The sequence below is a fragment of the Solanum stenotomum genome, chromosome 5, assembly GCF_019186545.1.
Source record: "Solanum stenotomum isolate F172 chromosome 5, ASM1918654v1, whole genome shotgun sequence".
Lineage (NCBI taxonomy): Eukaryota > Viridiplantae > Streptophyta > Magnoliopsida > Solanales > Solanaceae > Solanum > Solanum stenotomum.
This window is the reverse complement of record NC_064286.1, coordinates 8,552,098-8,564,715: the sequence shown is the minus strand read 5'-3', so window position 1 is coordinate 8,564,715 and position 12,618 is coordinate 8,552,098. Positions and strand designations below refer to the sequence as shown.

Sequence of the window (12,618 nt, the reverse complement as noted above, 5' to 3'; positions counted from 1 at the left end):
CCCCCCCCCCCCCAAAAAAAAATTTAAGTTTGTTTTTAAAAAATATTTTCAATTTCAAAAATTATTTTATACCCTAGTAAAAATAAAAGATATTTCTCAAAAAAAAAATTCATTCATAAATCAAACACTAAAAATCTTTTCCGGAAAATATTTTCTACTCACCAACCAAACATGAGAAAATAAGTCAAAAATCAACTTGTTTTCCAAGAAAACATTTTCCTTCATACCAAACACACCCCTAATCAAAAAAATTAAGTAGTAAAACAAATATGTGATATGTATCTATTATGCATCACTATAGTTTGAAAGAATTATAATGTGTGACTAATTTTTTATAGCAATTTTCTCTCTTCTCTCTTCCTCTTTCTCCCTCTCTCTGCACTCTCACTCGCCTCTGTCCTCTCTCTTTCGCCTCCTCTTTTCTCTGTTAATAAAATATAAATGTTTATAATCAATGATAAAAATACAAATGATAACTGTCAGCTATATAAATTAATTTATGTGATACAAAATATAAATATACATGGCAATAAATGAATATATATACACGCAAGGCAACAAATACAAATGAGAACAAATAAATGTTCTTTTTCAGTGATACAAACCATAAACATACATGACAAAAGATGCATACAAATGAATATTAATGCAATTGTTACGACATACAACATTGGTACAAATTATATTTCGTTAATACACTTGAACTTGATATAACATTGATATATATAATTTGTATTTATTTATACAATTGTATTCATTGATATAAAATTTTAGAGGTGTCAAAAATGAACTCAATAATAGGTAACCCGCCCAGAATTTTAAGGATTGAGCTCAAGATAATTTGAATTGGGTTCAATCTCAACTCATTCAAGTCCTAACTCATTTTAAGAGTATCCTCACTTGAGCCCAATTTAATCTCTAATTTCAACCCCTTTACGACTCTTTATTTGCATTGATGTAATATATGTTCCTATATTGAAGGTATGAATTACTATTTATTTTATATCTTTAAGAATTTATATATCCATCTCTAACTTCTTTTTTCAATTTTTCTTGAGTTGAAATTCAAATTGTGGTTATAAAACTTAAATAACAATATATTAAAATTATTGAGATTAAGCGGGTCAAATTGAGTGGGTCAAGGCCTAACCCGTTTTAAAGCCCATTTGAGCCCAACCCAATTGAGCCCAAAGCAAACTTGGGCGGGTCAGAACCCAACCCAATTTCTCTTTCAACCCATTTTAATATCTCCAATTTCAACACAACCCGCTCATTTGACACCCCTATAAATTGTATTCAGATACAAATGGTATTTGTTAATACAATTATATTTATTGATACTGATGGCAATATGCTATTCCACAAGAGTTGTTGGATGGAAAAAGATTTGTGAGATAAATTTGCACTAGGATACAATCAAAATGGATGGCTTAAACTTGAGGGCAAATACACGATAGCAAGCGGGTATACATGGAGAAGAGGCAAGCTAGAAGAGTGGACATGAAGCAGGTGATTTGGTGTAAGGGAATTCTTCCCACTACAACAAATATGATATTTANGTCCTTAATAATCAAATTTCTTGTAGTGTCCTAAGCACAGTTTTATTTATTGGTTAGCCCTTCATTAAAGATTACTTATCAAAGAGAGGCTCTATAGAATGGGAATCTGTCACAATAACAAATGCAACTATGTGGGGATGTACCAGAAATAGTGGAGCACATTTATTTTGCATGTCCATTCTTAAAAAAATGCATGCTCGAATTACTTCAGTGGCATGGAAAAGGAATGAGATCCAATTGGATTACAAGGGAATATGAAGAAGGTTGGATAGATCCACAAGAGGTAGAGGCTTGAGAGACGTGATACTGGCAGCATTAGTGGCAGTGGTATATCAGATGTGGAAGACACGTAACTCTTCCCTATGGGATAAAAGCATCCAACCACCATGGCGAATTATGGAACAAATAAAACAAGAATGCAGGCTACATAAAATAACTTTCTTGGGCAGTAAACAAGGAAGAACACACATGGAATGGTTAGATACAATACTTAAGTAAAATACAGAATTGTATAGAAGTAGGATACATAGTTACTGGAGTAGATTTAATTCTACTTGGTGCTAAGAGTAGGGGTGTACATGACTGGGTTGGTTCGGGTTTTTCAAATTTCAAATCAAACCATTTGTGTCGGATTTTTAAATCTATAAACCAAACCAAACCAATAAAACTCGGATTTTTCAACCTCGGGTTTTTTTGGATTTTTTCGGGTTTTTTGGATTTTCGGGTTTTTTTAGGGTTTTCCGGTAAAGTATTCATACAAACTTATAATTTACTTATACTTCAAATATTTATTTAGTCCTACCAAAATACAACTATCTAAGGTGTTTCTTAAGAAAATAACACAAAATATGATATGAGTAATGACACTAAAATATCCAACAATAAAATAATAATAATGAAATCACGTAAAACAAATATTGCAAATTAACAAGTCATAATGAAAATGATCATAATTTAAAAGTACTAAATCATGCTAAAATAAGTTTAATAAGTATTAGTTACATGACTAAATATTAAAGGAAATTAAAATTAGATTATGTATTTGAATTGTTTAAACCAATGTAAAACCAAAGAACAAATATTCAATATTATTGTCATTCTTAGTGTTGAATTGATTTTCATTTTGCATTAGTATTAATTTAATTTTGATTTAAGTTTTATTATAATTATCAACATCTGTGGACTATAATCTTTATTGAACCATTCAGAATTCTAAGTTTCAAACTTGAAATAATATATTAAAAAATAAAAATTATGAAAAAGTATAAGAAATATTTAAAAATTATATCAAAGTAAATATTTTTATGTATAAAATAAAATTTTAAAATTATATATATAATGTCGGGTTGGTTTGGTCTCGGGTTGATTTTTTTTAGTTAAAACCAAACCAACCCAATTATAATCGGGTTTTTTTTTTCAATACCAAACCAAGTCAAACCAACCACTAGTCTGGTTTTTTTTTCTCGATTTGCGATTTGATTCGATTTTCTGTTCGATTTTATACACCCTTAGCTAAGAGTATGTAAAGACAGTGTTGGTTGTGGGGATTAATGCAATGCTTTTCTTCACAAAAAAAATTATATTCATTGATACTTACATGTACTAATTACATATATACAATTACCCAATAAATATACAAGTACAATTTGCCCTCTCCTTTCTCTAGCCCCTCTCTCCTCTCACTGTCAACAAATCAATGAGATATACAAATCAATTGTGTCTCTCTCCTCTCTCTTCCGGACCTCGTTCACTTTTCTCCTCTCTCTCCAATCTCGTTTGCCTCTCTTCTCATTTTAACATGTAGCTACAAATTGAAATTAGGGAGTAACTAAGAAGCCTAATTATGTTATAATCTTAGTTGTTTTTGAAGTTTCATCAAATAAAAATAGGAGTGTTAATGGTTTAAACTGTAATTAAACTTCTTTGACAATATGTATCAACTTTTTAAAATCTATTATTTTAAAATTGTAGATTTTATTCCGAGAGAATACTATTAGATATAATTAATTAAATAAGAAACTAAATGAACATATTGTTAAGGTTCCAATAAATCAAGTTAATAAATGTCAGAGATGATTGATTCAAGACCCAAGAGTGGATGATAACATGATTTTATTCGATAGTCACACAAATATTTATGAACTATTTTATTAAGAGTAAAATTAAATATTGTAATATTTAATTGTTTTTACTAAAATATAGAACAATATTTTATTTTATTTGTAAAATTGAAAAAAGCCGTAAATTTTTGTAAGTGGCCACATTAGCTCTACGTTTGTTCATATAAATATTAACCCTAGTCCTTATTTACTTTGTCTTTTTTCACGTGATATTCAATATTCACATTATTATATTAAATTTAAATTCGTGTCGAAAAATCGATATATTAGGCATAGGGGAATCAAATCTATCTGCAAGGTCGAAAACGGCGTCGTTTTGCTTTTGCAGTATTTCATATATAACCAGAAAAACAAATATGCAAAGATATAAGAAAATTGAGAAGGATCTGTATTTTTATCGCCCAAATTCTCAGATTCACTTTCATCTTCTCCGTTTTGCTCCATAATCAAAATTGTTTGATTACATTATCGGTTTCACCCACACAATTTCGATTAATAGTTCAGATTCCCAATTTTTTGAATTTTTTTTTATTTTTTTGGGGTAATGAACTTGTAGCAGGAGAACTCTCTGGAATATATTCCTATGTATAATCTCTCTCTATATTTCACTTTATTTGTGTATAATCTAATCTGGGTCATGTTCCGTTAGCGAGATTTTTTAATTTTTTGTTGTTGATTTTTTTTTGGTTGAACAGGAAATGGCATTGAAGAGGGGATTATCTGGTAGGAACAGTGGAAATGTATCTTGTTACTCAATTGTGGTTCTTGTCTTCTGTTCATTCCTTGCTCCATTGATTTTCTTCGTGGGCCGTGGCGTGTACACCTCTACTTCAATTGGTTAGTATAAATTTTCCCGCATTGCTGATTTGTGGTTTGAAGAGTTAAATTTAAACTTGTGGAGTTGTTTATCTTCAATTTTTGTACTGTTGGATTGTCTTAATTTAGGGGCTTTTAAACTAAAATACATTTTAAGCACTTTTGTATTGTTTGGGTAAAAAACAAAAAGAATTGCTTTTAGGCGAACTTAAGCTAAAATCTATAAGTTTATGTGTATAATCCCATCAAAACAGGCTCTTAGTACTCAACATTGGTTTGATTCAAATTTATGATTTTCTTTGAGGCTTAAATTTGTTTTAAAACTCATTTCGTGGAGTGTATTGATTTGAATTTGGTGTGATTAACTAAATTTCTTTACTTTTTGGATAATGTATGGAGTAGAGCTAAATGTGGAGAACGAGTCTGTATAGTTCTTCAGAGTAACACACTCCTTGATTTCTTAATTGAAGAATGTTATATATACTAAAAGAGCACTGTTGCTTAAGTATGGAAATCATCTGTACATTTTCCTATATTATATCTAAGATGTTAAAACTGCAGAAGTAACTATGTAACAATACTATTTTCTCTTAGCACCTTCTCTTTTGTGGCTGATGGATGCACTGGAGAATTTGTTTTTGCTAATTATAATGCCTGTCTGATTAGGGATTATCACATCTGTTAGAGAGTGCAAGTAACACACAATCAATCTCTCAATCAAGTCTTAATTCCAAATTAGTTGGAGTCGGTTATTGAATTATATAGTATTATATTGGAAAAATATTGAACAATGTTGGGAAATGCTATCCTTTTTAGAAAGGCTGAAATAACTTATGGACAAATCCAAAATTGAAAATCATAAAAAGAGAAAAGCATAAATTACTTTAGGACAGAGGGACTTGTATGTTATAGTTTGATAATAAGGGGAACTGACTAGAGACTTCCCCATAAAGGATCACAATAATGTTGTGAAATATCGGATAGGAGTTGTTTTCAAGGGTCTTTCCTTTTGTGCTCTTTATGAATAGAGGTATCTCCATGGCTCCAAATCTAAATACAAATCTGAATGGTTTGAACAATAGAGGAAGATGCAAAATGCGCTTTTAACTATCTGCTTCACTTGGTAAAAAGTCAAATAAAAGGCCTATTGTTTGTGTTCTCAATACATTGAATTGGAAGCATACTCATCTCTTCTTCTAAATACCCTCAACCCCAAGAACAACCAGTGTTATCAAAGGCGCGCTTAAGCCCTGAAGCGAGGCTCAAAACTTGTTGAGCACTTCGCTTTATGTGCGCTTCAGTGTCATCATCAAGGTTCCATGGCAAACGTTTCCTTACCAATGAGCCTCTTATGAAGAAGTGATACTAAATAATTAATATTTCACTTTATCATAATTTTTTTTTCAATTTCTTTGGTCATATATTTGTCATTCATGTTTATAATTATTAGTCTTGGACTAAACATATATATTTGTATCCTTTTCTCCCTTTGCGCCTTTTTTCATTAAAGCTCACGCTTTATTTGCGCTTTGCGCTTAAAGCCCCACGGACATTGGAGCTTTTTTGAGCTTTTCACCTTTGATAACACTGAGAACAACCAAAATAATAAATTGTCTTAATCTCAAATTGGTTGGGATTTCTTTAAAATGAACTATGTATCCATTCAGTTTATTTAAATCAATAGTCCCTCACACCTAGGTTGTGAAATTATGTAACTCCTTGCTCATTTAACAAGGCACCTGTGTGTTGATGTAGTGTGTCTACATAGGCACGTCCCGACAATCAATATTTGATAGATTACTCAAGTTAGACTATGGCCATCACCTTACAGCAACACTACTTTATTGTACTTCTAGACTGGCTACACCTTGTACGATTAATTTCTGTCAAGAAAATGATTTCCAAGATAAACTATTTTCAAGAAGGATTCTATATTTGAGCAACATACAGAAGATTAAGACAAACTGCTTAGGCCTTAACTATTTTTTGTGTAAACAAGTAGCTAGACAGCACAGAAGATGTTTTTAATGCAATTGATCGGCTGTAATTAGATATATTAGGATTTTGTGAAGAGATAACTTTTGTGATGGAGGACTACACTTTGTTGTAGTAAACCTGTGGATATATAGAAGTAAAGTTTACCATTCTAAAAAAAAAAAGGAAGGATTCTATTTTTTGAGGAAAAACATTGTCCACTATATCATATGCACTCAAAATACTAAGAATATATAAAATTAGTTCATTAGGTTCTTCAATAGAGACTAGGTAACTTGTAGTTTTGGAATAAAACCAGTGACTAGGTTGGATGCTTGATCAGTATTATTAACAGTCATGCTTCATCGCTTGAAGCGATGTACTTTGGAGAAATATGCGCTTCAAAGTTCATAGAATGACACGCAAAGTGACTCCAACAAGAAGCAGTTGGTTCTCTGAATCTTTACTTTGAGCGGTTTTTGGTTTGAGGATTAGTTATTCAGGGATTATAATGAACAGATTAGTAATGTATGAATAAATAATGTATGTATTAATTCTTGTTGAGTATTTGGTTCGTTGCACTAAAATTGGATATACAAGATATCATGTAAAATATTTGCTTTATATTTTAAACTAAAAAGCAATTTACAATTCTCTCCTTGGATGCTCGACTCTTATATACTTCTTGGAAGACAAGGGTAGTTTTGTACTTTTGGTGTTTTATCCATGTAAAAGTAATACATGGATAAGTTATTCCCAGAGGCGGTGGTGCCAACATTTGAAGATTATGGGTTCGGTTTCTAGTCCTTTTAAGTTATTGGGTTCTAAATTAATATTTGTACATGCACCCATTTGGTCAATGAAGTGGGTTGAGAATGATGAGTTCTGATGTTCAATTCTCCGCAGAGGCGAAAAACACTAGGTGGTTTCTTGTCATCTATCCTAGCATTGGTGGATAGATTACCAGGCACCTGTGTTGGTGGGAGGTAGCAAAAATTCCTTAGAATTAGTTGAGGTGTATGCTAGTTGGTCCAAATACCACGGTAAAAAAAACAATAATAATACTTGTACATATTTAATAAATTGCTTAAGACAAATACAGTGTTTGGACCAAAGCTATTGTGTTCGACAGAATTTGCAAGCTATGCTTTAGCTCCGTCCTTGGTTATTCCATGTTGGTGGTGGTGTAAAATAGTTCACCAATTGGTGTATTAAGTTATATGAGAATTAGTTATACATGATTCAAAATACAAATCAAACATTTAAAAAATTTATACCACGATTATTTTATCAGTCCTTCAAACCAAACAACCTTTGAGAAGTTGGATTTATATTCTGCATTATTGTGTATAGGATGCTGAAATTAGTTATTTTAATCATAGTTTGATTATTATAGTGCTAAATTCATACATGTTTCAGCATTTTTAATTTTTCATAAATTGTGTACTTCACTTCAAAAAAGTGTATGCTTCATTTAGCGCTTTTCTTTTTAAGCCCTAGGACCTTGTCAATGGTTTGCGCTTTTAGCTTTTAGAAAACATTGTCAAATACAATGTTTGGACCAAAGCTACTAGGTTCGGCCAAACTCGTAAACTATATTATAGCTCCATCCTTGGTTATTCCATCTTGTTGGTGGTATAAAATATTTCACCAATTGGTGTATCAAGTTATTCCAGGATTAGTTATACATGATTGAAAATACAAATCAAATATTGAAAAAACCTAATACCATGATTATTTTATCAGTCTTTCAAATCAAATGACCCCTAAGGAGTTGGATTTATATTCGGCATTATTGTATTTAGGATGCTGGAGTTAATTATTTTAATCAAAATTTGATGATTGTAGTACTAAATTCATATACGTTTGAGCCCTTTTATTTATTTTTCCGCAAATTGTGCACTTCACTTCAAAAAGCATATGCTTCATTTAGAGCTTTTCACTTTAAGCCTTAGGGACCTTGTCAATGTTTTGTGCGTTTAGCTTTTAACATTGTTTTTGAGGTAATTGGCACCATTTTGATTGTTGTTGGAGCTCTTCTCATAGTGAGAGAGGTAGTGACCCCTTTAGTGGTGGTTCAAGGTGGGTATTGAATAGAATCTTTGTATGCCTAGACACTTGATGATGTATTTGTTAATGCACAAAAATATATGCATAAATTGTATTTAATTGTCTCGCTTATACTATCCTTTCTAAGCTTGCATAGCTTGTTATAACCCAACTTTATGTTCCTTTTACAGATAATAATGATTTTTCAACTACTACAAGTAAACAGGTATCCAGCTTTGTTAAAGAAAAAATATTGGCCAAGAGCAATACTAATAATGCAGAGGTTAGGAATGAGAGTCAGACTCAAGCCTGGATATTGTTTGTTCCCATTAGTTATTACTGAAATAGATGCTGACTGATTGTTAGCATGTTGGATGTATCACAGGGAAACAAGTGGACTCAGATAGCTGCAAATGTCAGAACTGAGATCTCCAGAGGCAAACAAGATGATCTTGTAGATGGTAAATAGTTTGTTCGCATCATAGTATCTTTTGAGTGCCTCACAAATGTATGAATAACTAGATATATTTTTTTCCAAGCAGATGATCATTCCCAGTTTCATACACCTGCTATTTTGGCCAGAAGGGTACGTTAATTATCAGCTACTTTATACTTGCATTTACTTTTGTTGCACTTCTGCTATCAGCAAAGAGAGAGATTGATTGATTTGAAGCGCTTAGATTCACTCACTCTCTCTCTCTCCCTCCTACCCTCTCCCTACCTTTGTCTACCTCAGCTGTTTGTGTTATTATAGTTTTTCAAGTGCTGTGCAGCAATTGAGAGAGAGGAGACGTGAAAAGCGTGCTGCTGCTTTAGTGAAACAGGATGATGAAGTAACTGTGAAGCTTGAAAATGCTGCCCTTGAACGCTCTAAGTCAGTTGACTCTGCTGTGCTGGGGAAGTATAGCATATGGAGGAAAGAGAATGAAAATGAGAATACTGATTCAAAGGTACACTTGATGCGAGACCAAATGATTATGGCAAGGGTCTATATAAGCATTGCAACAATGAAGAAGAAGCCCGGCTTGGCTCAAGAATTACAGAAGCAGCTTAAAGAAAGTCAACATGCGTTAGGTGAAGCAATGTATGATGCTGATCTAACTCGCAGGTATCAAATTCTTTTTGACCTTTGGATACTTAACTTGTCCATTGTCCCCGTTTCATATAGGAAAAATTAAATCATTCATTCTCCTATGTTCAAATAGTGCACATGAGAAGATTAAATCAATGGACCAAGTGCTTTCCAAAGCTAAAGAGCAACTCTATGACTGCAATCTTGTCACGGGGAAGCTGAGAGCAATACTGCAGTCTGCGGATGAGCAAGTTCGAAGTTTAAAAAGGCAGAGCACATTTTTGAGCCAATTAGCTGCAAAGACCATTCCAAATGGTATCCACTGCTTATCCATGCGTCTGGCTATTGATTATTACCTCCTCCCTCCTGAAAAAAGAAAGTTCCCTAGAAGTGAGAATCTGGAAAATCCCAGTCTTTTCCATTATGCCCTGTTCTCTGACAATGTTTTGGCTGCTTCAGTTGTTGTCAACTCAACTATCATGAATGCTAAGGTGAGGAATTCTTTCTGACATTGTCCAGATCATCATCCACATCTCAGTCTTTTATCTCTACTATGCATGTGTGAGAGACTTTCTATATTCTTCTGTATCACTTGACGATGTCCCTAATCCTTGATAACAATCAGAAACTTTATATTTATGCATGATAAAAATGGCATACACTTTGAATTTTGATATATCTAAATGTCTTGAATGGTGCTGATAGTTACTTCTCCAGAAAGCATGTTGGCTACATATTAGAAGCTAATTTTGGATGGGCTATTGAAAGAAAAATTGCACTTATTTATTTGCAGGAACCAGCAAAACATGTATTTCATCTTGTCACTGATAAGTTGAACTTTGGAGCTATGAATATGTGGTTCTTGTTGAACCCTCCTGGAAAAGCTACAATCCATGTTGAAAATGTTGACGAGTTCAAGTGGCTTAATTCGTCATACTGTCCTGTCCTGCGGCAGCTAGAGTCTGCTGCTATGAAGGAATATTATTTCAAGGGTTCACATTCCACCACACTATCAGCTGGTTCTTCTAATTTGAAGTATCGGAACCCCAAATATCTTTCAATGCTCAATCACCTTAGATTTTATCTCCCTCAGATTTATCCCAAATTGGATAAAATCCTTTTTCTTGATGACGATATTGTTGTTCAGAAAGACTTAACAGGACTGTGGTCGGTGAATCTTCATGAAAAAGTGAATGGTGCTGTTGAAACATGTGGTGAGAGTTTTCACCGTTTTGACAAGTATCTAAATTTCTCAAATCCTCATATTGCCAAAAACTTTGACCCAAATGCTTGTGGGTGGGCATATGGGATGAACATTTTTGATCTTAAGGAGTGGAAGAAGAGAGACATAACTGGTATATATCACAAGTGGCAAAACATGGTAAGGAATTTATTGCCTTTCCATCTCTGATATATAGCTTTTCTTTACTGTTTGGATCCCTCTACGCTGATTTTCATTAAGTGAAGTTCACTTTTAGTCTTTTACTTTGACTCAGAATACTTGGATTATATCATTTGTTTCTTTATACCTATATAGTGATTGAATACATGTATTGAAATTTGGAAGTCTGCTTTTCTCCCAATACCATACCAAATACATAGAAAAATTCTTAATTTCCATGGGATCGTACTGACTAATTTTCATTCTTTTCTGCCTTGATCATTAGAATGAAGACAGGGTCCTTTGGAAACTAGGGACACTACCTCCAGGGCTAATGACATTTTACGGGCTTACACATCCACTGGATAAGTCGTGGCATGTTCTAGGTTTGGGTTACAGCCCAAGCATTGATGGGTCAGAAATTGAGAATGCTGCCGTGATACACTACAATGGGAACATGAAACCATGGCTAGAGTTGGCAATGACAAAGTACAAGTCATACTGGACCAAATACATTAAGTTTGATCATCCATACATTCGCACCTGCAAACTTGGTGAATGAAGGAGGGATGAATTTTAAAGGTGCAGTTTGGTGTGGTGTCTGCTCTGCACGCGCATAGTCACATTTCCATGATCTTCTAATGACAGAAGAGCTCCCATATACAGCACTATTCTCTTGTCTCCAGTATGCAACATCCCCTGAATCGTTTATTCTTTGCTGTGTTCACTTATATTCATTGTTCGATTCTGATGTCTGCTGCCTTTTTCACCAGTAGCAGACCTTTTCGGCATGGAGACTTATAACTAGGGTGAAGGAAAGTTTGTAATGTCCTGAATCACAGTATATTCTTTGAACAATAAATAGTCTCTATTGTTTGAATCGAATCAAAGTGGTTTTTGCAAGTCTAAGCACTCGGGAAAACTTGTATTTCACATTTCTGCAGTTGAAGAAATACAATTTCTCTTATATTGCGATGCTTGTCATCGGTCTTACTGCCACCAATTCGTTTAATTTCTTTTGTCATCTATTTTAACAATAATAAAAAAAGGTTATTTTTACATCTATGATAATGTCTGAGGATTTTGAATTTGATAGTTTCATGTTATAAGTGCAAAAGTCTAGTTGATGTTCATGGTTATAAAGTTACTTTTGCGTGTTGTTCAAATTAATATTGTTGTTCATGTTCAATCCTCTTGCTACACCAATATTCTGAATTCATTTATAATTTATAGGATGACATTGACTAGACACCTAGAGTTGTCAATACGAGCTGTGCTAATCCATATAGGCTTTGAAATTTGATAGGTTAGGCAGGACTAACTCATTTTTTGTGGGCCAGAAAATGGTCAGTCCAACTCACAAGTATGTGGGCTACGGGTTGTGTCGGGTCAACCCACTGTTTTTTTATGGAAGTATATTTTTTTATACAATTTTTTATTTTTATTTGGCCCACGAGCAAGCCCTACCTATATTTCTCAAGCCCCACAAATCAGAAGGTTTATTCAGGTCAGGTTAAAAAATTATTTTCTTAAATGAGTTTCAAAAATCTTAGTCCAATCCTATCAAAATCACAGGTTGGGCTAGGCCGGCCTAATGGGACCTAGCCTATATTGATGGCCCTATTAGACACGAATGATTAAAATATA

The 12,618-nt window shown here is 33.2% G+C and overlaps 2 protein-coding genes across 8 annotated transcripts in view; both read left to right on the top strand.

Annotated features, from left to right (window-relative positions):
* LOC125864477 (actin-depolymerizing factor 10-like) overlaps positions 1 to 12,618 on the top strand; it is a 616,735-nt gene that overhangs the window by 523,817 nt on the left and 80,300 nt on the right. The gene's annotated exons all lie outside the window — the stretch shown is intronic.
* On the top strand, positions 4,054 to 11,941 carry LOC125864443 (polygalacturonate 4-alpha-galacturonosyltransferase-like). The gene is made up of 9 exons (XM_049544449.1): positions 4,054 to 4,264; positions 4,375 to 4,516; positions 8,710 to 8,801; positions 8,904 to 8,979; positions 9,061 to 9,104; positions 9,292 to 9,626; positions 9,724 to 10,081; positions 10,384 to 10,971; positions 11,258 to 11,941. Exons 2-9 carry the CDS (start codon positions 4,378 to 4,380, stop codon positions 11,531 to 11,533), a joined length of 1,908 nt encoding a protein of 635 aa, XP_049400406.1. The 5' UTR covers positions 4,054 to 4,264; positions 4,375 to 4,377; the 3' UTR covers positions 11,534 to 11,941.

What these genes read in the sequence shown, in the direction of transcription:
- LOC125864443 (XM_049544449.1), top strand. Translation starts at nt 4,378, where the DNA reads ATGGCATTGAAGAGGGGATTATCTGGTAGGAACAGTGGAAATGTATCT. An exon ending in GCAATACTAATAATGCAGAG is followed by an intron (nt 8,802 to 8,903) that starts GTTAGGAATGAG and finishes GATGTATCACAG; the next exon opens with GGAAACAAGTGGACTCAGAT. An exon ending in CTGCTATTTTGGCCAGAAGG is followed by an intron (nt 9,105 to 9,291) that starts GTACGTTAATTA and finishes AGTGCTGTGCAG; the next exon opens with CAATTGAGAGAGAGGAGACG.